This window comes from Populus nigra, chromosome 15, assembly GCF_951802175.1.
Source record: "Populus nigra chromosome 15, ddPopNigr1.1, whole genome shotgun sequence".
Taxonomy (NCBI): Eukaryota; Viridiplantae; Streptophyta; class Magnoliopsida; order Malpighiales; family Salicaceae; genus Populus; species Populus nigra.
In genome coordinates, this window is record NC_084866.1 from 1,853,665 (window position 1) to 1,876,645 (window position 22,981).

The 22,981-nt window shown below is 34.6% G+C and overlaps 4 protein-coding genes across 13 annotated transcripts; 2 read left to right on the plus strand and 2 right to left on the minus strand.

The window, feature by feature from the left end:
* Positions 1–1,599: 1,599 nt before the first annotated feature.
* Positions 1,600–2,507, minus strand: LOC133674626 (ATP synthase subunit b', chloroplastic-like). The gene has a single exon (XM_062095840.1). The coding sequence runs from the start codon at positions 2,482–2,484 to the stop codon at positions 1,822–1,824; it is 663 nt and encodes a 220-aa protein (XP_061951824.1). The 5' UTR covers positions 2,485–2,507; the 3' UTR covers positions 1,600–1,821.
* Positions 2,397–8,139, minus strand: LOC133674625 (UDP-N-acetylglucosamine transporter UGNT1-like). Its single transcript, XM_062095839.1, has 10 exons — positions 7,794–8,139; positions 7,057–7,133; positions 6,733–6,894; positions 6,505–6,638; positions 5,893–6,023; positions 5,756–5,800; positions 5,511–5,608; positions 4,870–4,977; positions 3,965–4,021; positions 2,397–3,798 (listed from the first exon to the last, which is right to left on the minus strand). Exons 1-10 carry the CDS (start codon positions 7,978–7,980, stop codon positions 3,724–3,726), a joined length of 1,074 nt encoding a protein of 357 aa, XP_061951823.1. The 5' UTR covers positions 7,981–8,139; the 3' UTR covers positions 2,397–3,723.
* Positions 8,140–9,712: 1,573 nt separating this feature from the next.
* LOC133673840 (uncharacterized) lies at positions 9,713–14,225 on the plus strand. 10 transcript variants are annotated; one of them, XR_009835079.1, is made up of 9 exons: positions 9,713–9,835; positions 9,908–10,116; positions 10,279–10,508; positions 11,222–11,306; positions 11,463–11,517; positions 12,118–12,256; positions 12,771–12,923; positions 13,047–13,139; positions 13,562–14,225. XR_009835079.1 is itself a non-coding variant. In XM_062094745.1 (7 exons), exons 3-7 carry the CDS (start codon positions 10,332–10,334, stop codon positions 12,870–12,872), a joined length of 558 nt encoding a protein of 185 aa, XP_061950729.1. In that variant the 5' UTR covers positions 9,713–9,835; positions 9,908–10,116; positions 10,279–10,331; the 3' UTR covers positions 12,873–14,225. The 10 variants fall into 10 exon arrangements, 1 of the variants encoding a protein (XP_061950729.1); XR_009835081.1 differs by having other exon boundaries at positions 13,722–14,225; XR_009835080.1 differs by having other exon boundaries at positions 13,047–13,110.
* A 2,766-nt stretch (positions 14,226–16,991) lies between these two features.
* On the plus strand, positions 16,992–22,682 carry LOC133674574 (probable LRR receptor-like serine/threonine-protein kinase At1g56130). Its single transcript, XM_062095763.1, has 19 exons — positions 16,992–17,462; positions 17,566–17,722; positions 17,824–17,895; positions 17,980–18,051; positions 18,184–18,255; positions 18,365–18,436; positions 18,633–18,704; positions 18,801–18,872; positions 18,968–19,039; positions 19,662–19,733; positions 19,845–19,916; positions 19,993–20,064; positions 20,304–20,372; positions 20,646–20,711; positions 20,829–20,870; positions 21,113–21,177; positions 21,294–21,670; positions 21,803–21,998; positions 22,099–22,682. The coding sequence occupies exons 1-19, from the start codon at positions 17,381–17,383 to the stop codon at positions 22,275–22,277; spliced, it is 1,953 nt and encodes a 650-aa protein (XP_061951747.1). The 5' UTR covers positions 16,992–17,380; the 3' UTR covers positions 22,278–22,682.
* The last annotated feature ends 299 nt before the right edge of the window (positions 22,683–22,981 follow it).

Genomic DNA, 22,981 nt, shown 5'->3' on the forward strand with positions numbered 1-22,981 from the left:
CGTACAACTAGGGTGAGGTGAAGGGAACAACAACAACAACAACAGGAGGAGAATCCAACATGACATGGCCCAGAATCAGCAGACAGGTAAAAAGATGGGCAAAAGATATTCTTCGTGGGCATTACTATTCCATTTCTGATAAAGAAAACTGAATAGATTTTGAGTCCCATTGGTTTTAAATTGGTGACAAGAAACGGGCATGAAAGAAACGAAAGCAGATATTATAGACAAATTCACCATACTCTTAGAAGCCCTGTGACACCTGAACTAAAGATCAATATTTCCAAATTACCTTTTATATTTGTTTCAGTTTCACCATTGGCAATCAGCATTTAGCCAAATAAATGTTGGTTTAATGGTGTGAAATTCACACCATAAAACAAAACACAGGCATCGTATCATCATCGTTAGAAGCCAAGGCACCAAAACAGATACAGATGATCCCAAGAAGCTGCCAGATACTTTTATCCTTTTAAGTTTCATGAATGACATACCTATTAAGTTCTGAAGATCTCTCTACCCCTGGAAAAACAAATTAGCACGGCCAGCTTGCTTTGAATTCCAGTTCTCAAGGGAAGTTAACCCAATTTTTCCGTTGTTCACATACCCTCTTCATTGAAGTCTGCTATGTACTAAACGCCGGATTTTTCTTCATCACCTCAACCCTCATCACTCTAGGTTTACCTCTCCCAGTTCTTAAAAGCCCCAAGATTTCATTACCTTACATATTTGCTTAAAAATAGCTGCGGCATTCCACATAATGTCAGATAAAATTATGGGTTAACAGTGGCAAATGGCAACAAAGCACAAGAAGAAATCACAAACATCCCTTCAGACTTGGAGGGAGGCCAAGTGACAAAAAACATGATGGTCAAAAGAGGCTTCAATACAGTTTACATCCTTCTGTGAATGATAGCACACCTATTCCTTTTGTGTTGAAGATCTCTATAAACTTCAATTCTAATCTCTGAAACACAACTGTATACTGCAAGTTGGCTACAAATTCAAGTCTATAGAGCAATTCAACCCGATCACCAGATTTTCATTAAAACATGATCAAGAACAAACCTAAGAAACATTGCATTAAAGGATTCAGCAAGTTAACCCAGTTTTCATTGCCTGATCTTGCTCAATCCTAAGCTAGCCAGCTTGTTTACAAGAACCTACATTCTTCATTAATACTGGTACCAATTAAACTCTTTTTTTTTTGTGATGCCTGGATCTTTCTTTATAATTTCAACTAATGTCATCTTTATGTAGCTCTCCCCTCCCCTCCCATTCCTACAAACTATAAGTTGTGATCACCTTCTCAAGTTTAGCAATGGCAGTTCACATATTGCCAGATGACCCTTGGGGCTGAATAGTTGAAATAAGGCACCACAGAAATCCACAGGCATCAGTTTTGGAGGCAAACTGACCAGAACAGGGTGTTCACGAGAGGGGAAAAGAGCTCTCTAAACTCTATCCTAATCTCTAAAACAGAACTGCATACTTTTGTGAGTGATAGCACACCTATGCTTTTAGAGTTAAAGATCTCTCTAACCTCGATCCTAATCTCTGAAACACAACTTTATACTGCTATTTCACAAAGAATTCCAGTTTACAAAGCAACTCGACCCGGTATTTCCATAAAATAAGGAGGGTGAAAAGAGCAACAGAAACTATGCAACAAGAAAGAAAGGAGAGGGAAATTTTTTTCTACAATTCACTCCTTTCATTGCATAACATCAGTATATTTCAGAAAATATAGACATTAATAAATGGAATTCATTTCCAATTTCACAAAATATAAGAAGATACTACACCATTAAGATAACAACTTTATTGAACAGGAAGCACCTTCTTAACAATCTCATCGCTAAGAGCAGCAATTTGTGAATCAAGTGCTTTAATAGTCTCCTCTTTCTGAGTATCCAATTTAGCCAATGCTTCTTGCAACTCAGCCTCAATTTTCTTCCTTCCTTCAGCCAACTTCTGCTCCACTTCACCCTGTGTTTCCTTCTTCATTTTATTCAACGCGGCCGATATTTCCGCCCTTGCTGCTCTCATAACAGCAGCAGCCTGTTCTTCAAGTTGCTTAACTTCTTCTGAAGTATCTTTAACACTGCTTAGCTTCTCCTTTATAGCTGCATCCCTTTCATCCATGAAATTACCAAGTGGGCTGAACCAGATTTTGTCCAAGGCAACCATGAGGACCAAGAACTCAGCCATGATTATTGGAAGTGTTAAGTTGAAGTCAAAGAGTGCAGCCTTTTCTATTTCTTCAGCTAAAGAAGGTGGTGCGAAGGTTAAAGAAGTGGCTGCAATGAGAGAGAGGGACTTAAGAGTGGAAGTCGAGAGAGACAGGAGTTGGGGTTTGGTGATTTTGAGGAGTTTAGGGAAGGAAAGTCGTGGGATTTGGAGTTTGGGCTTGGAGTTGGTGGGGAGGGAAGAGGATGAGAGGGTGATGAGAGGTTTGGAGGTGCCCATGATCATGTTGGCCATGGCTGATGACTGAAGACCAAAATTTGGAGTCGTAGTGTCCTTAGGAGTGTGAGAGGTGATGACTGTTGATGGTGGAATTGGTAGATTTTGTGTGGAAATGGAGAAGGGGGTTTTGGGAAGAGGGGTTATCTCTTTCCTTGCCACTCAAATTGATGAGGTTTGTAATGGGCAAGAGGAAGTAATGGAGGGGAGAGGCATTGCATTACAACATTGTTTTTTATTTAAAAATAAATAAAGTTTAACAAGTTTATTAATCAAGTTTATATATATATATATATGTGTGTGTGTGTTTAAAATTATCCTGAGTTATCTCCAAATATTTTTTTTATTTTTATAATTTAATTTTGATGGTGAATTAACCTAATATCCTTAGTGTTTTTTTTAGTTTTTTTTAATAAATTTATTTTTATTTTAGTTTGTTTTTAGATGAGATTATTAGAGCAGTCCAGGCACATATAATTAGCTGTGCTTGCATAACTAGTTTTCTCCCACGAGAAATTAATCAGAGCAGAAGTTTACAAGTCTGGTCTTATCCCACGCCGTCCCTTCGAAAGTGCTACCTAGTTTTTGCTTCAACGCTGCTCCAGTGAACTGCAAAATAGCCAATGGACATAATGGAATTCACTGACACAAGGCATTCTCTGAAGTCAAGCACCACCACATATTGCAATCATATACACTGCATTTTCTACAGGTTGAAGCCCACTGGAACATGCATGTCTTTCACAAGGAAAAATGGCTAGTTAGGACAGTATTTTATTCATATTCTAATGTAACACAACAAATTGCTTGCAACGTTACCGAAAAAAGAAAAGATAGAACTCTGAAAATTGTAGTCAGTTTCCCTAAGATGAATACAAAAAAACCATGGTAGCTTCTGTTTTTTGCCTCTATCACAGAGGAAAAAACCGTTTGGTTATAGCTTCAGCTTTTCGCACCGAACCGCACATATAGCTAAAACTTGGTTTTCATTTATTTTCTATGTAAAAATCCATCTCATAACAGTTTTAACTAAATATATTTTTTTAAATCATAAATAAAAGTAATTTTCTTAACCCATAACTGCCAAAACTACTGCAATGCCATTAAGTGTAATCAAGTTGGGAGCTGGTGGTTCCCGGAATATGCATATATTGTGAGCCCGTGACCTTCCACCAAACAAAAACCTCCTCGACATTGTTAAATCTCTTCCAAGAACCTGCAAAAGGCTTGAACATCCTGGGAAGTAAGTCTCTATTGTTACCTCCCTATGAGCTTATAGTACGCATACAAACCGGAGCCAACAAAACCAAGGGATTGCCCAATGACATTGAACTGTAAGGAAGCAAAATAATATTCAATAAGAGAGTGAAATCACAGATGCAGAAGAGATGTTAGTGGTACATGTAGAGAACAGTTGATAAAAAAAAGGTACATGTAGAGAATAGTAGATACAAAAAAAGTTTATTTAGAGAACAAATATAAGAAGATTTTAACTCACAATATCAAAAGGAAGCCCACCAAAAATAGCCCAGCCAAGTGCAATGGTAAATAGATCCTACACCAACATAATAACCAAAAGATCAAAAAAATGTATACATAATGGATGTTGCAAGGATGGAATCTTCAGTGATGTGATAGATCCCTTGAAGTGTTTCATCAACTCAGGAATTATACCAATGAACTAATGAAGTTAATCTAGTTGATGTTCCTCATTGCTACATCTTTAACTCATTATTTGGCAACATTATTCCCATTTCAAAGCAATTCAAAATGACAAAATTTCCAGCAGCTGACAATATTTGAAAATTTCCAAGATCCTCAAAATTAATGCAAAATCTGTAATGATGTTAACAGGGGCTGAAATACCCTTCATTTTTGCACATTTATCATCAGGGATGGAAATTTCATTTGAATCCAGTGGATTTTTTTTAATAGTTACTTTAGCTAATGAGAAATGAGTACTATATGGATATTGTCAAATTCGACCTGAAACTAACCCAATATATTATACACACACACACATATTTTATTTTATTGAATAATAAATAATACTAAGATAATAAATATTTATATAGATACCCGAAACTAGATGGACAGGTCATGAATATCTAAATTTCATATCTGTTAGGTAATGGGAAGAGTATGGATATAGTAGAAACCCGACCCATGTATACCCATTTTCATCTCTATTTATCATACACAAATTTAAATGGCTACAGAAAAACTTTTCCAGAAATTGAAAATGTGCCAAGGATGGACAAATATTCAACTCTCATCAATATTTGAAACATGGCATCAGCACACTAGAATATAACCAAGAAAGGAACAACTCTTATCATCATCAAGTTGCTCAATTCCATGCATAAAGAATAACAAGACATGAAGAGTGGTTAGTTAACTGACCTTCAAGTTACCACAAATGGTCTGTGTCAGTGCTGAATTGAGAGTTGTATTCAGGAAGATGCTGTAATTCAAGAAGAAAGCCAGGATACATGAAAAAAGCAATACAGCCTGCACAAGAGAGAAACAGAGACATCGCCACTTTTGTCAAATCCCTCTACAAATAAGCGCACCGAAACAAGAAAGGAACAGAATAAAACAGCTTTATGCTTCAAATGATTCGTGATGGCAGAAAGACAAGATTCCACGATGCTTGGAAAACCATTGTTATACTTTGATAAGTTTGGCCAAGAGGGAGAACTTTGAACTTCATTAACACCCAAATAAAATGTAAGGACTAAATTGCAGTGGGTTGTCAAAACATCCCCATCAATACTAAAAAGAAATTTTAAAACAGGCTCATGCAAAGACACGCATGACCACTGGTTCCTAAAAAAGTGTAGACCTTTTTCACTCATTTCCTAACTTATTCAGTATAGATTTCTACATATACATATCAAGCCAATACCTATTTTTACAGGGGATTACTTGTCATAACAGAAGGGAAGTTACACTAAATGTACATTTAAGAATTACAAAATGCCAGTGGACTAAACTACCATGCTTGGTTAAAAAAAGGGAAAAAATGGAACTTTAAGAATTACCAAGAAACCTGGGGAAAACAAATAAGGGAAATTCATGGTCATCTGCAAATCACCACGAATAAAGGTCCAAAACAACAAAACTGGTCCGCATATAATTCCTGTAATAAGAAAAGCAACACAAAGTACAACTTAAGGTAAAGGACAAAAATTTCCAGAGCAAGTAAAATTAATTTCAATGTGTAGTAGTTCAGGCAAACATTAGAGCAGTCAACAGATAATGAATTAATTTAAATATCTTCACCTACCATTGCACCACATAAGGCCAAAGCTATTAAGGCCACTGGATTTCCCTGAGGAAAAGAACATGTTAGCCACTGTAAAAAGAGAAATGTCATGCTAATGAAGAGGAATTCCAAAAGGAAAAAACAAGTGTGAGTACTACCAATACGGCTTATGGTTGCCAGATATATAGCCGTTGTAAAATTGGCTGCGAAGACAACAGCATAGCCATAGAAGTCAAATGACAAGTCCCGTGCTCCAGCAATAAATGCACCAAGAACTATCAAGCCAACACTGATAACATCCTTAACCTTTTCAGTTAAATGAAGAAATAAAAAATTACGATGCAATAATGGCTATTTCCAGTAGCAAAATCTACATTGACGTTTCTTGAGGACTATCAAATTAGATTTTCAATATAGTAAAAAGACCATCAAAATGAATGAAGAAGTTAAGATGAAAAAAAAGTCATTTTAAGCTGATGATATTCGCTTCTGATATAATAAGTTTTTCAAGAATTCCAATTTCATGTTGCACAACAGCGTCAATGGTTGTTCTATTCCTTGAAGCTCTTTCTTCTTCTTCTTCTTCTTCACGAAATACACACATTAATCAAGCTGATGCAAGTCCATGGAGATTTTGTAGGTGTAAACAACCTTAATGGAGAAATCAGCTTAAATCTTTGGCAAAGTCATAGCACTGGATGCAGAATATAACCATTTAAATTTCCCACAAATAATATTTGCTGGAATAGCTCCAAAAAAGGACCAATTACCTTCCAAAAATTGGCGGTGCATATCTCTGCCCTGCCAGAATGTACTCCATGATCATTGTAAATACCACTGTTGTCCGTCTTAGGGTGGTATACATGGGAACATTTACCCCACGGACAGACTCCATTGTAACTAGCTTTCAAGGGGAAACATCGGAAGGGGTAGAAATTAATTACAAGTGAAAATTCGATAAGGAAAGAAAACCTATTCAACGCTATGCACTAGCATACCATGTAAAGCAAATAAGTAAATGCAAGAGGTAGGGTGTGAATCAATGTCTCCAGTGGTACAAAAGTAGCTTTGACATCAGAAGTAATTAGGGATCCACCATCAGTGAAAGAGATAATCCTCCAGCGTCTCAATACATACAAAAAAGAGCACGAGCACATCATCTGTGAAGAATCAAAACAATAGTGTGAAATGTGAATATAACATTGCCAAGACAGCCATTGACAATAATGGAATTTCCCCAAGTAGGAAAGACATAAATACATAACAATGCTAACTAAAATGGTGAATAATAAAATGCAGCATATTGGCTCAGGAAGATCTACCTGAAATAAAGTTATGACATTTGCACTAGGGAAGCTATAAGAAGAAAGAGCTGCTTTATTGAACAATATCAAAAGCACTGCAAAAGACATACAACAAAAACTGTAAAGAGCTGAACTTAATGTAAAAAAAATAAAATTCACAAATGGCTGTATATTAAACTATCATTCTTCTGTTCTATAAATTTCATTTCCTTTTTTCCTTTTCAATTATTCATCTCCTCCTTATTTAAAAAAAATCCATTCCCCCCTCATCCTTGCGCTTTTCGAGTGGAATAAAGCCAAAAGGAAGGCATGATATTAAATGAATTTCACATTATGAAGACATATCAGTGTGACTTTTGCCATTACTTATATTTAAATCTCCATAATAATCAACACATAATACGCCATCCAAATTTCGGAATAGCATCTATAAATTACACACAATCCGGTAAAAAATCAGTTTTAATCACTCCAATAAACCTCAAATTAACACAATTCCTGATCACCAAAAAAAATCCACAATTCACAAAATTTAATAACACAATCCTCTCTATAACAAAAACCTAAAAATAATTCAGCTTTAAATCACAATTACAGATATGCTTTCCAAAGAAAAAAGAAAAAACACGTGTAATTAATTTAATAATAAAATTTCAACACTTGAAAATATCAAACGAATCGAATAACAAAAAATTAAAAAAAAAAAGATAAAGAAAAAACTGATCGCTGTAAATTGTTAGATAATTGGTTTATACCAGCACAAGACATGTAAGAGAGAGCGGCATTAGCTCCTCTCTTAGTCATTGAAGATCCTCTGAAGACCTTATCATCTCCTTTAACTAATCTCTCTTTCTCTCTTTGCCTCTCTTCGCTGATTGAAGATACGAAGACTGGTAGGATTGGATTGGAAGAGGAACTTGACGCCGCCATTGAAGTCGTCATCAATTAGAGAGAGAAATGGTGATTAACGAGGATTCACGGTCAACTCCACCAGGTGATTGAGTGAGTCGTCGACTCCAACTCGGACTGGACGCGGTACGTGAGAGGGAAGACGAGGTTTTTTTTTTGCTTGCAGGAGGAATGTTTAAAACGTTGGGTTTCTTAATTTCAATTTTTCAAATTTCGTTACTTTATTTAGATTTGTCAACGACTCAATGGCTCCCGGGCAGACGGTTCAAAAGTGTTAATCAAAAGCTAATCGGACCGGATGCTTCAACCAGTGAACCAGACATTAGCGTTTAATTATTATCTCTCTATTTAGCATTGTCATCAAGCCATATTATTAAAATTTTCTATTTTTTTTTAGTTTTTTTAAATAAAATATATATTTTTTAAATATTAATTTAAAAAATAATATTTATCGCACTTATAAACTTGCTCTAAATATGTATTTGATATTGTAGTGTAGAGTGCTTTTCTAAAATATTTTCTCTTAAAAATATATCTAATTATTTTTTATTTTTTATATAGTATATTAAAATTACTAAAAAAATATTAAAAATGCTTTTTAAAGGTGTTATTTTTTAAAAAATATATCAAAATATTTTATTTTTATTTTTAACCTAACATATTAAAATTATTAAAAAAACTAAAATAAACATCAATATTTTTAAAATCAAATATAAACGTAATGTGGAACGACCTCTACAGTCGAAGAAACATAAACAATAAATATAGAGGGACATGTCCCATGTCTTGTCTGTAAGAACGAAAACCTATTTAAAAATTATTTTACAAACAACTTTATTTTATATATTTATCTTGTCAATTTAACTAAATACTTTGTATCTCTTTTATATTTATTTTTCCGACCAAACACTCTATGTTTCAAAGCTAAAAGGGAAAAAATATCAGTTAATGTTAGTCTGTGCCCATAAAGCCATGACATTGATTTTCTAGATAGGAAATATAGTTTTACTAAAACAATAATTTATTAACCCCTAATTGTTGGAATTTTCAGCCTGGCTTTCGTAAGGTAGGCTATAATTTTTTTTACTGTAGTTTTGAAATCTAGCCCCCCCTATAGATTAACTCGGAACTCGACTGATCCGGAATTAAAATCGGGTTGGATTGAAAAATAAACAGGGAAAAAAAAAATCTGACGTAACCTGGAGGGTTGACCCGACGATCCGACAAAACCTGGTTGCAAATCAATTGAGTTTTGTTTTTTTATTTTTATTTTTTACTAAAATAATATCGTTTTAATTTAAAAAAAACTAACTTGACCAACCTGGTCAAAATTCAAAACCTGAATCTTGAACCGAACCGAATCTTAAAGCTATGATTTTCACGGGTTATGGCATTCTCGTCACATTTTATGCCTATTTCTCAGGACTTGAGTTTCGTTTAAATAATAATATAATTTATATATTTTTTTCCATAGGACATATATATTACCTACCATCAAATTTATTTTATTTGTTTGGTTGGAGATGAGTAGGGACTTGGGTCTCATGGTTTATATATTTTTAAGATTCCAGATGGACCTGGATTAGTTAAGCCTGCTCTGAATGCAAATTCATTTTGTCCTCCAGCAAAAGAAAACTAATTCTAAAGCGACGACTACTCATCCAGTAAGGTAACGACTCGTCAGCTAACTGACAGTCACAGGAAAGGAATTGTTATCAGAACCGGACCGGACTTTTCGGTTAAACCGAAGACCTGCGAACCGAGCAAGTAACCGGGCCGGTTTGATTTTGTTTGCCAGCGCATCGCACCCAATCCTATTCCTTCCCCTCTTTCGTCTTTGATTCTTCATCAAAATCACACTTGAACATCTTCTTCTTGTCAAATCGAGGTAATACCGCTAACCAAGCTTCTGTTTCTTTTATTTTTAGTTTTATTAAGGCATCATATGCTGGAAATGCAGAGAACACAGTTTGCACAGGTGCAGTGAACCGCCGGTTTAACCACTGATCCTGCACCTCCGGGGACTCACTGTCCGATAACACTGGTCGTCACAGCACTTCAATTCATCGGCAATGACACATCCTTTCTGACCGAGGAGGCATGACATGCCGTCGTTTTGAATCTCAGCCGTTGCTCAAATCCATTGATAACCACTTCTCTTCACAAAAAGTAAAGTTCAGTCTCTTAAATTTCCTTTCTTCACCTTAAAGAATGAGAAATTTAATTTTTATTTGCTTCTATTTTTCAATTTTTTTTAAAGTAACTGAAAATGCTTGATTTTCGCTCTGTTTGTTTGTTTTGTTGGTTATTGATGTGTTGCCGTAAATGCAGGTGGAACTGTATAACTAATCATGATTTAAATCACAAATATAAAAAGTAAAAAAATGACTGAGTTTTCGATTGCTAATCGGAGATATGGTTACCTACATGAACGGAAGTGGCCTTCGGAAGCAATTGATATGCACCATGTTATGGTGAGGAAGAGTAATGGAAAGGGTTTCTTCGTGTTTTTTTCAGCTCTCATCGTTCTCGCAAATGCTTCATATCTCTTCCTAGTCAAGGTAAAGGATTGACTTTCTTGCAGTTTAATTTTTCAAGGTCTAATGTAATAGATAGTCTTGATTTGTTGGTTTTGATTAACATCCATGCTTTTGTCGAGACAGCTTAATGTTTCGAGCTTTAATGTGAGACATGAAGTCTTGATTTGTTGGTTTTAATTAGTAGCCATGTTTTCGTCAAGACAGCTTAATGTTTCGAGCTTTAATGAGATGCATGATGTCTTGATTTGTTGGTTTTGATTAATATACATGCATTCGTCAAGACAGCTTAATGTTTCGAGCTTTAATGTGATACATGAAGTCTTGATTTGTTGGTTTTAGTTTATGTCCATGCTTTGGTTATGACAACATGATTCTTGTAATGTTGAAGGAATGAATTAGTTGGTTGTTGGTAAATTGTTATCTTGTTTTAACAAATGCATGGATGCTCTTCCTGGTCGAGGTAAAGAATTGTCACAAAATTTTTTGAGTTCTAGTGTGATAAGACTGATTTGCTGGTATGGAATGTTTGCATCTGTAACCTTATATAAAACCATTGGATTACTGTAAGAAAGGATACCAGGTTCATTTTAGTCATTGTAATCCTGGTCCTTCTCTTGATATCTTTGCTGGAAAGGTATATTTGGTTTCATTTATTGAGTAGATTCACTGGTTTATTGTAGCGATTTGAGTAATTTGTGAGGTGAACTGATGTGATGGCTGTCGTCAATTAACAGAATAAATCAATCAGCGCTCTTTTGTGGAGCTTTTTTTTTAGCGCGTTCCTTGTCAAACTAATGTTTTGGAAGCGTGTCATGAAAGGTAAGAACTAGTGAGGTTGGGTTCTTATTTTTTTTTTAGAGCATTATAGTTTGCCAACTTCCAGTGGTAGAATATGATAGATTGTGTTGTGTTATGTACTTTCTAGTTGGATAATTATGTTTGCTTTCTGTACTTGTTTATATCCTCGAATGACAGAGTCTGTCATGGTTATGCCAACTTTTGGAGTTCAACTTGAAACACACTATTTGAGGTATGTTTCTTCTTCTTTTATTTGAATTTTATTGTGCTGGATTGTGTGTCCATATATGTGCCTAAATTCCATTGCTGAAGCATATATGAATACACAAAAAAGATTCTAATTTTGTCTAATGTAGCAATATTAAAATTTATTACTGCTACGATTACATAAGATGTAGTTTTATATGCTACCTATGTTCAGAAGCATACAATTGAACAGTGTTATGAAGTCTGAACAGATGGTTGTACTGAAAGGAGAGGATTGTTTTCTGTAGCAATTTGTTCTGTCAGTTGGTAATATAATTGAAGAATATGCCGTGAGTTATCATCTTGATGTGATTCCAAATGGGATTTTAGGGGTATATTTAGGTTCTCAATTCAAGCTTCCAGATTTTTTCCATTTTTAATTCTCTGGGACCAAATTTCTCAAGCATTTCTTTCTCTCTAGGACCATCTATATTTCTGTGTTTCTATCATAGAAAAAAATGTTCGTTGGGCAACCTATCCTTTCCCAATAGCATGCCAATTTGCAAAGTGGTTTTAAGATTTGAGTTCTGCAGTTGAGAAATTTTACCGTCAATTTTCTCTTCAAAACATTTTCTTGTGTATGCAGTGGAAGAATTGTCCGTCGCTTTGTTCCTATTGGCAAGATTTTGAAACCTATGTTGCTGGAATGTGTGTCGCCAATTACTTGTTACTGGAGCTTGTCTCTGCTTCTGCGAGGAGAAGCAGAACTAATGTGGGTTTTTAAGGTATACTAATATCAATCATTTGAGACTTGAATTTCAAAGAAAAAATCTGACTAGTTAAATGGCTTTAGGAGGCCTGAATTACATAACATTTCTCATTTAATATTTTTTTTTCAATTTCATCATTCAACATTGAGTTAATTAATAATAGATATTTATAATTTATTTTGATTTTTTTTTGTTATCATAGTCTCATAATCCAGATCAATTCGACATGTCACCATTTCAATATTTAAAAGCAAATGTCATCCAAGACGTTACTATATCAATATTTAAAAAAGATGATGTTCAATACGTATCATATTTTGAGTTTGTAATTATTATTTTTATTGAAAAACATGTTAGTAACTCTTTGATATTTTTTTCAAGTAAAAAAAAAAAATTGATTTGGCTTGCGGTGCCATGCGGGCCAATGTACTTAGTAAGAACTAAAGGTGGTTGATGATTGAGGGTTTTGTGGCACAATTTCTTAATTATGGTTGTACACTTAACTAATATGATTTCCATCCATGTTCAGGAATTACAACCTCCTGTGAAGATGTTGATCCCTATCTGGAAGGCCTTGTGTGATGCTTCTGGCATTAAAGAAGGCTCAGACACCTTGGAGGATGTCAGCTAAAAAGATGAGATGCACCTAGAAGTCAGCGGAGGACCATTTGCAGTAAAGCAGGTCTTAAGAGATGATGCTTTATCTTATCCTCTAAAGCAGGAAAAAAAAGACCATTAGCCATTCCTACTCACAATTTACTTCATCAATACACTATCATTTCACGAGGGCCATTTTTCACTGCAGGGAACAGATTGGTGCTCACTTTTTAAGCTACCTCAAGGAATTCTGTACATGGAGATATCTTCAGGTTTAATATAGCATACTCTTTCATACTGGGTAAAGGAACATAAATTACCAAGTTTGATTGCTGAGTAATTTTAATGCCAAACAAAATCATGATGTTTCACTGGTGTCTCAACACTCACCCTTATAGGCTGTGTTTGTTTTTGTACTCAAAAAGAATTTTTGAAAGTTTTTTTCTTTAAATTAATTTTTTTTCTTCAAAAACCTTTTTTAATACGATGATATTAAAATTTAATTTTAAAAAATAAAAAATATATATTATTTTGATGTATTTAAAAAAAATTATTATGAAAAGCAATTGCTATTATAATCTATCTTAAAAAAATACTATCATAGAAAATAACCTTTTGAGGCTGGTTGATTGAAACATAGTTATTGAACATGATTATGATGGAACATATTAACCTTGACTTGGAATTGAACATAATCTATAGCAAGCTTGAATCTTTGCACAGGATCCATGAAAATGGTGTGGGTCTTCTCCGTAAGTTGAGGAAGCCATATGGCTAGACATCAATATGAACATAGACGACAAACTTGTCTTAGTACGATTGACATTGAATAGACTCATCGAACGGGCAGTTCTGACCTAATATCAGAGATAATGTCCTACAGGTGATCCCCGCTCTCTCACGTTTGCCGTGCAGATACACACCAAGGAAATTTACAGACATCTTCCCCATCAATGTCGAGGCATGAGTGTTAATCTCATTTTGTGAGAATTGAGTGTTGAACTGCTGATCTTTGAGTTAATGTGACGTGAAACCACAAGGTGCTTTGAATAGAAACATGGCAGTCTCCATCTATCAACGATGTTGCCAAGGGAGAAGACTAGGCTTCCTTAAAGAGCTCTTGATGCTTAGTACGCTTTCCATCTCTCCCTCTATAGGAGACCTCATCGGGAGATGAGAACAATTTGTTCAAGTGTTAAATGGCCTAGAATAATAGAGTTTCTTTTTTCACTAGCATGCACGGTGTCGATGTTTGGGACACGACAGCCAATGCCGGCCGAAGATTTGCTGACGATCATCTCTCTTGTAACTTGTAAGCTTGCATTGGCTGGCTAGGATGTTTCTGCAGTTCATTTTCTTATATATTTCGGTTTCAACTTGGCCAGGACATTCTCGTGTTCCCATTGCCCAACTTGCTAGCCAAGCCAAACCTCATTTGACTTTATCATCCCCCCCTCCCCCCCTGCATATGACAAATACACCAGTCCAAAAAGGATTGTTTATTTAGTTTAATTCTTTAATTACTGGAATTATTTGGAATCGTTTTCTTTGAAAGAAGACTTTGTAGCATAGTAATTAATTCCAGCTGGACACATAATTCGGGATGTTGGTTGAGCGAGTTAGCCTAAGTTAATTAAAATGATATAATTTTATTTTTTTTAATTAAAATAATATTATTTTAAAAATATAAAATATAAAAAAGTCAACATAGATTTTGATCAGGTCAATTCTAACTTAACATTTCTTGAACACCCAGCTCGTGGGACATGTTGGCTAGGTCTCAGATGGATTTGTCAAGCCATACTAGATTTAATAATTGTGCAGGTTTGATTAAAAAATTTTAAAGAAAAAAATTATGTTTAAGTCATTGAAAGCCTATTTTAAGGAAAGAAAAATCAAAGTTGAATGATACAATAAAAATAAAACAAGAAAAAAAAATAATGATGATTCGTGTTTTTCCATTAAACATGTGACATGAGTCATTTGACTAGAAGCAATAGATTTGAAAAAAGCTTGAAGCTTAGTTTTTAACCAACCAAATATTGAAAAATGAAATTTTTTTCTAAAAAAAAACGAGCATATAAAAGGATAAAAAAAAATTACAATTGCAAACAAAAACAAAAGCTTGAGCCCACCCGAGTTAACCTGCCACAACCATGGGCCAGGCTATGAAATAGGAAAAATCTTATAAAAAGAAAAACAAGGAAAACCACAAAATTTATTTTTGTTAAAAAAATCAATGTTGAATTATGAGATGAAGAAAACAAGTTTTAAAAAAATAGTGATGCCAACCCTTGATCGGAAACACCAAATATAGGAAAACCATGAGGGCTATTAACAAATCAAATATTGAAAGATGAAATAAAAAAATCAATCACACAAAAATAATGATTGAGATAGCCGAATAAAAAGGAAAATGAAGAAAACTATAAAGCTTTTTTTAAAATATACATCAAGTAATGAAATAAAAAAAAAGTAAAAAAAAAAGATATGAACCTGTGACCTAGGCCATTTGACTGGAAGCACCAAATTTAAGAAAACCACAAAGCTTAAATTTCAATAAATAAAATATCAAAGGTTGAAATTGTAAAAAAAAAATCAATAAAAAATAGCAAATTAAAATAATAAGGATCAAATTTGAAAAAGAAAAACAAATTTGAGGATGAATAATTTTTTATTAAATGACTAAATTAAAAAAAAAACTAATTTTACAAAAGAGTAAACCATGAATAGAATAAGGACCATATATAAACGAATCAGCAAATTTAAAATTTTGATTAAAAGATAAAATTGAAAACAATTAAAAGTTTACAAAATAAACAAGTAAAAAATGAAGGGAAAAAAATCAGGATCAAATTTAAAAAACTAAAAACTAAAGAAAGTTAGATTTAAGGATTCGATTAAAAAAAAATTACAAAAAAAATATGACATAAATTTCAAATTCAAAAGAATGAGAATTAATACTAAAATATTCCAAACTCAGGGGGTTGCTATGAAATTTTCAATGTCACACTTGAATTTTGTGAGAGAAGAGAGAAAAAAAAAAAAAAAATCTCCAACAACAATATATCCATCACATACCAACACGTGTTGCCTCTAGAGGGAGAGGATGTTGTGGGAAATCGACTAACACGGTGGAAAAAAATTTAACCACCACATAACATTCCACACGCTACTGAAAATTAATGGAATCTTCAGCGCATCTCTGCGTGTGTGGCACGTGTCTAACTTGTTTGAAATTTTATTATTTGTTTTATTATTGTAAAGATTAATTTACCCCTTTATCCATCCAAAAATAACCAAAAAACACATAGGAAAATACAAAAATGCCCCTCAAAAAAACTAAATAAATTCTGAAACCAAGGGTAATTTAGTAAATTCAAAGTGCTCTGGAATTTTAATGTTTTTGTTTATGAAAAGATAAATTTACCCCTCTACCCAACCATTTATAACAAAAAAACCCAGAAAAAAAAAAACTGAATTACTTTTAAAGCCGATGGAAATTTAGTAAAATTATTGTTCAACAAAATGTGAAATATCAAAAAAGTCTCTGGAAATCAACTATCATTTTTTTTTTCTTAATGGCAGTGAAGGTATTTTATTATTTAAAAAAAAAACCTTTGTACCCTAAGCAAAACAAAAATGACAAATGAATTACGTGGAAAATATTTTTTTCTAGGGTAGTGTAGTGAAGGTATTTTAATTTTTAACAAAAAAATAAGGAAAAAAGAGTTTTGTACTCATAAGCAAAACAAAAATAACAAATAAATTATATGGAAAAGATTATTTTAGTCCTGAGCTTAACCTTTTTATCATTTCACTATTACAATATAGAGTAAACTCTATTGCTCTAGTGCTGCCGTGAATTTTCCTCGCCCGGTAATTTTTTTTCCTTTCTTTGGGGAGCGGATGATTAGATGTATGACGATTGTCCGAAATCTTCATTCTGACATTTCTGTTGGCAATATGACCGATGCCTTAATGGCCTAATCTACTTATTTAATGTCTTCTAATTGACAGATTCAACCTGTTGCATGTTGTCGTATCTTATCATATTTAAACAAGGGACAAGAAGCCCGAGAAACAACCTCACTGTGCAAATATCTACCTTTGATCATGTTCGACCAAGAAATGGACGGAGAGAGGAGACAACGAAGTCATTGTCTCCTCTATAAATGTCATTAGCAAAGTGATTATTGAAGAACGAGTACATGAGTTTACTTTTGGTTGGCAATGGAAAAAACCCCTCGGAGGCTTAAAAAAGTCCGTGCATGATGCTACTTGTGTATGTTTGAATATGTAGAGCAGAGTCAAGAGTATACTCCTCATAATATTCTAACATGTTTAAGATATAAATTTTGATTATTTGACCCTCATGCCTTTACTTTCTGTTCTTGTTGTTACACTAGCTGGTGAATCTTTAGGGAAACAGTATCTAAAATTCTCTATACGTGGGGGTTACCAAATACTTTATAAATTCTGTAGCCTGTGTAGTCCCTCTCTCACTATCCCTTCCTGTGTGTGCTTTGTAGTTGCTTTGTAATGGGGGTCTTGAGCTTCTGTTTCTTTGTTTTTTGGGTGTCTCGGGTTGTTTTTGCACAACAAACTACTGATCCTCCTGAAGGTCTTCATCGCTTCATTTCTGTACCTACCTGGATAGGTTTATGATTTTGAAAGAAAGTTAATTTTTGTTTCTGTTATGTGATAATTGTGCTTTTGTTGTTCAGTGGATGCTCTTAACAGATTGATAGATTACTGGAATTTGAGAGACAAGTTGAATATTACTAATGACCCTTGCATCCAGAATGCAGCATGGGCTAATAAACAAGCAAACCCTAGAGTTGCTTGTGATTGCAGCAACAACACCTGCCATATCACTCATCTGTCAGTATATAATCATCATTGCTATGCCAATCACCCTCAATTCTTAGCTATAGTAGTTGCTTACTGTTGAGGGTTTCGTTTTCATTTGTATTGTGGTTCAGGAAGATTCATGCTTTGGACATTTCTGGTGAGTTACCAAGTGAATTGTTTGTCCTAAAGGAGCTGATGAACTTGTAAGAAAGTCAAATTTTATTAGAGCTTTCACTTCTCTATTCTGTTGTGGATTTAAATAGCCTGAATTATTTATTATGATGCAGGGATTTTGGTAAGAATGTACTAAATGGTGCAATCCCAGCAGAAATTGAACGGTTATCAAACATGCAATACCTGTAATTGCCTAACAAGCTCTAAAGATCTTATATTTGCAGAGCTGTTGATTTTTCTTTTAATGAAAAAAAAAACTGAATTCTCTTTGTTGAGATACTCATAATTGTTATCCCTTGTGTTTGACAATGAACCAGTAATCTAGGCATCAACAATTTCACAGGTGCAGTGCCTCAAGAACTTGGAAATCTAACCAAGTTGATTACTCTGTTAAGTACTATCGGCAAGTTTTTACATATTTTTGTTGTTTTCATGTCATGACTTCTTCTCGATTTACTGAAGCTGATACTGATTGTATGAGTTTATATCATGTCACAGAGATTTTGGCTCCAACAATTTCATTGGACCACTACCCAGATCCCTTGGAAAGTTGACATCCTTGCAGGAACTGTAAGTTGTTCGTAACTAATTGATCAGGATAAATGTGGAAGGACTTGAGGCCAGCTCTTCTGATAGTATGGTGGATGTTCATGTTTAATTGATAGGGATCATTGGACAAGCTGTGTTAGGGTGTTCTCAATTGGGAACTGCAGCCTTATCTTGCTTGCTAGCTGCACAATCTGATTAAAAATTGCTCTTTTTTCAGGTATATTAATAGCAGTGGAGTCAGTGGACGGATTCCGCAAGAATTTGCAAATCTGAAATCTCTCCAAACTCTGTAACTCTCTCAGTTTCTATGTACTGTAGTGGAGTGTTTTTAGATTCACATGATGGATTGCAAGGTAATTCTTGGATTTTGTACCCTTCATTTCAGCTGGGCATCTGATAACTTGTTCACTGGAAAGCTTCCGGACTTCTTCGGAGCTCTGACAAAACTCAGGAACCTGTATGCATGGTTTTCCTTCTTCTATAATGCTAATGCTTTGAAAAAAGATCTTAACTAGTTATAAAGTTTTCGTTCTTCACATTTCTCATCTGCAGGCGGCTTCAAGGGACATTGCTTGAAGGTCCAATTCCAAGCACTTTTCGTGCTCTAAAGAAGCTGGGAGACCTGTAAGGCCTTCAAATAGGAGTTAAAATATCTTGCATCATCAAACATGCTGTTGTTTTCTAACTCTCAGAACAAGAATGTTCAGCGAAAAATGTAGCAGGCTATTTACTAGCAGCAGCTGAATGTTTGCAGATCCTCATATTTTTTTCCTGCCCTCAGTCACTAAATGCGGGACAATAGAGATTTGAAGATAGAAGTAATAAGCTAAGAGAAGAAGAAGAAGAAGCTAAGAATAAAAAGCGAAAGAAAGAGAAGAAAAAAAGCTGAAGAAGAGAAGAATGGGTTGCAAAAGTTTGCAACTCTACAATTTTTATTCAATTCTTTAACAACTCCCTAACATTTAGAAAAATAGAATATAAATATTAAAATCCTAATTAGACTAAAACAATTAAGCTTATACCCTACTAAATAAAATATTCAACAATAACTAAATTAAAGCCAATAAATAAACCTAAATAAAATCTAATAACACAAGGGGTGGACTATCCTCCATCATCCTAAATTATATGGACATGTAAACCATGTCTCGGGTCTGATGTCCCCATCACACCATCACACTATTTGTGGATTACTTATCAATTACTATGCAGTAAATCAGAATGTTTTATATTAGTATGTTCTCAGGAGAATCGGTGATCTTAATGGTGAAGATTCTTCTCTTGAGTTCTTGCTAGACCAGAAAAAATTGACTATATTGTAAGTTTCTGTAAATCTCAAGTGAGAGTTTTTTTTCATCAGTTTCTTAGCCCTTCCTTTTGTTTTATTTTATATACTCTAATAAGTGCATTACCTATTATGTTTTTGCAGGATTTTGAGAAACTGTCTACTCTCGGGACAAATTCCAGACCAACTGGGAAACTTCTCCCAGTTGCAAGAACTGTAAGTCACTTAGACATCAGAATTTGTGCATTAGGAGCTTCATTTTAACCTATGCAAAACAAATTTGTCATGACAGGGATTTGAGTTTCAACAATTTAACAGGTCAAATTCCAGACTCATTTCAAGATTTAGCTTCATTACAATATCTGTAAGTTTTATACTCTACCACTTCGGTGTCCGTTTTATTATGATGCGATCAGTGAAGCTGATTCTTGTTCATCAGAACCATTCCACTTTCATACCTATGATTAATCATGTTCAGGTCATAAGATTGGAAAAAATGGAACCTCTTTTATCTGATAAGTGTATTTTGGCCAGCTGAAAAATGTGTTTGTTTCAGTTAGTCTATTTGGTTTTACTTGAAGAAATGTTGGCTATATATGTCAGGTATCTTGGAAGTAACAACTTGAATGGGCAACTCCCTGCAAATATCATAGGTCCAAATCTAATTGCAATGTGAGTGCCACCCTGAATTTATATACAAGGAAATTAAAACACTTATATCATAATAACACAATTAAATCATTAGTTAATGCCATGATAAGTTCATCCTCTCTTTCATCCTTCGTCTGCTACAATCCGAAAACTTGCAGCAGATGAGACTGAGGAAAGGAAAGGCTCAACGAATGTCAATTAATTGGAGCATTAATCGTTTTTGTACTGTGGATACTGATAAATTGGATCATGCTTCTAGCTAAGACTAAGTTTTTAGTGGACACTTCATGGCAGAGATGTCTCATTCAATCCCCTTTCTGGAAATTTGCCACAAAACTCTATGAGGGTTGGATTATCAATGTAAGTTAAACTTTGTTTCCTTCTCATTCAATCATTTCTGGAAGTGATCTTTACAAGTTTTTGTCAAGTGGTCATGCTGTAGTTAAGCAAGATGCAACATTTTTTTTTCTTTTTCAGGAATGCTGTTGGAACTTCCATTAATGCAAACAATTTACAGGGGTAAGCTTTTCTGGAGATTACTATGTCATTGAAAATCTTTTGCTCTATATAAAACAGTACCTTAAGGTTTCACTTTCAGAATCGCATCATAGGTCACATCAGATTCTGATTAAAAATATTTACAATAGGAAAACATCTATCGCCACAGTTTTGATTTAAACCCTCATAAATTCTCTAATCACAGTTTTGGTTGAGAAACCCTCATGAATTTTCTCTAATCAAGTGAACAAAAATGTACACAGAAAAGCTTCCGGGATGTTGCAGTGCCTCAAAGCTGATTTGAACTGCAGCAACAAAGTTCCATCAAGTATAGCTTTCGAATTTCGGCATGCTTAAAACTGCTCTGTACATCATAGATTTTTGAGGATTGTTTATGACACAAGTTCATCTTTCAAACCTACTAGCATTCTATTTCCATTGCAGAAACATTTTCTGTCAAATGTGGAGGTACGGACAAGACATCTGCATCTGGGATAGAATATGAGGGTGATTTTGAATCAATGGGAGCTGCTTCACTGTACACAAGCTCAGACAATCTGTGGGCAGTGAGCAATACTGGGAATTTCATTTCGAACCCAAACGGACCACAATATTTAACACAAACAGGTTCTCAAATCACTGGAACTTTGGACTCTGAGCTATATAAGACAGCAAGGATTTCACCGAGCTCGCTGAGGTACTATGGCCTTGGTCTAAAGAATGGAAGATACAGTGTTGAGCTTCACTTTGCAGAGATATTAATGGATGACTCTCATTCTTGGAAAGGCCTCGGAAGGCGCTTATTCGACATTTACATACAGGTATGCTGAAAAAGTCCCATTTACACGTAGAAATATCGATAAACGTATACAGGAGAAAGAGACAGAGACAGCTTTCGCTGTAAGACATCTATGTGCATGCTTGATGATCATTAATGTCATGCCTGGCTATAGGGAGAAATAGTTCTTAAGGACTTCAACATTAAAAACGAAGCTGGTGGATCCAAAAAAGCGTTGATTAAAACATTTGAAGCAAATGTGACCAACACAATCATTGACATTCACTTCTTCTGGGCTGGAAAAGGCACTTGCTGCATTCCATATCAAGGAGCATATGGACCTTTAGTATCAGCCATTCATGTTTCTCAAGGTAGATCCATCCTCACATTTTCTTTCTCAAGCATGCAAATGTCCATTTGCAAACTTCCTTTTGCATTTCTAACTTGCTCTACCGTGCTTAATTTCTGTAGTATCTAATGGTGCTGGCTCTTCCAAGAGGGACAAGAAACGTGTAGGAAAGCTTGTTGGGATATCAATGGCATGTGTAGCTGGGCTTGTGATCATCTCTTCTGTATTTTATCTATGGTGGATAAAAGAGGATTCATCTCAGCACATGAGAATTTACACTGGTCACCCAGGTAATGATTAATGACAGAAACTTAATGACCCCACAAGGGTTGCTGCAAAAATGCTATGTGGCTAATTACCTTTCCGGTAAACGTTCCTCTGTAAAATAATTGTAAAATAGCCGACTGTTTTCCAACAAGAAAGAATTTATCTCTAAATGCAAAAACCAGCAATAGGAATTAGGTTCCCCATTCGATGTCAATGGGAAACAGGGAATCAGTCATCGTGTGATTGTTTTTTTTTCTTTTCTTTTTGCACCACATGTTTAGAACTGTTGATGGGCCCAGAAAGAATGGTGATTCAAGGGAAAGAACCCTAAATGGGGTTTTATTGCTCTGAAAGTGAAAGCACTATTACATGCTTGTCGGTCGAGAAATCTGAAGATTGTTGTCAAAAAAGATTATCAATCATTTCATGTTTGAAATTATGCAAATTCGACATGAACAGTAACTAAAGATTTGCCAACTTCTGAGTGCTCTAACCCCTCCATTACAGGGAACCCTCCAAAAGTTATAAAAGAAAAGGAGGCATCTAGTGGATGCTTCTCTGTGCTCTAGACTTGTTTAATCATCTTCAACAAGAAGGAATGAATTATTAATTGTCAATCAAACAAGAACACATTTGGGGAAAAACACATTTTTTAGGCATCCAATGTTAAAAGAGAACCAAATTGATCAGCTCCACCATCCCAAGGAAACCCAGCCCTACTTTAATCCATACCTTTTG

Excerpts from the sequence above, each read along its gene's own strand:
- LOC133674626 (XM_062095840.1), bottom strand. The coding sequence starts at position 2,484 with ATGGCCAACATGATCATGGGCACCTCCAAACCTCTCATCACCCTCTCA.
- LOC133674625 (XM_062095839.1), bottom strand. The coding sequence starts at position 7,980 with ATGACGACTTCAATGGCGGCGTCAAGTTCCTCTTCCAATCCAATCCTA. Across the intron at positions 6,024-6,504 it reads GCACCGCCAATTTTTGGAAG|TGTTGGCTTGATAGTTCTTG; the intron begins GTAATTGGTCCT and ends GGATGTTATCAG. Across the intron at positions 5,801-5,892 it reads GGCAACCATAAGCCGTATTG|GGAAATCCAGTGGCCTTAAT; the intron begins GTAGTACTCACA and ends TCTTTTCCTCAG.
- LOC133673840 (XM_062094745.1), top strand. The coding sequence starts at position 10,332 with ATGACTGAGTTTTCGATTGCTAATCGGAGATATGGTTACCTACATGAA. Across the intron at positions 11,307-11,462 it reads TTGGAAGCGTGTCATGAAAG|AGTCTGTCATGGTTATGCCA; the intron begins GTAAGAACTAGT and ends CTCGAATGACAG. Across the intron at positions 12,257-12,770 it reads AACTAATGTGGGTTTTTAAG|GAATTACAACCTCCTGTGAA; the intron begins GTATACTAATAT and ends ATCCATGTTCAG.
- LOC133674574 (XM_062095763.1), top strand. The coding sequence starts at position 17,381 with ATGGGGGTCTTGAGCTTCTGTTTCTTTGTTTTTTGGGTGTCTCGGGTT. Across the intron at positions 18,256-18,364 it reads CTAACCAAGTTGATTACTCT|AGATTTTGGCTCCAACAATT; the intron begins GTTAAGTACTAT and ends ATCATGTCACAG. Across the intron at positions 18,705-18,800 it reads CTGAAATCTCTCCAAACTCT|CTGGGCATCTGATAACTTGT; the intron begins GTAACTCTCTCA and ends CCTTCATTTCAG.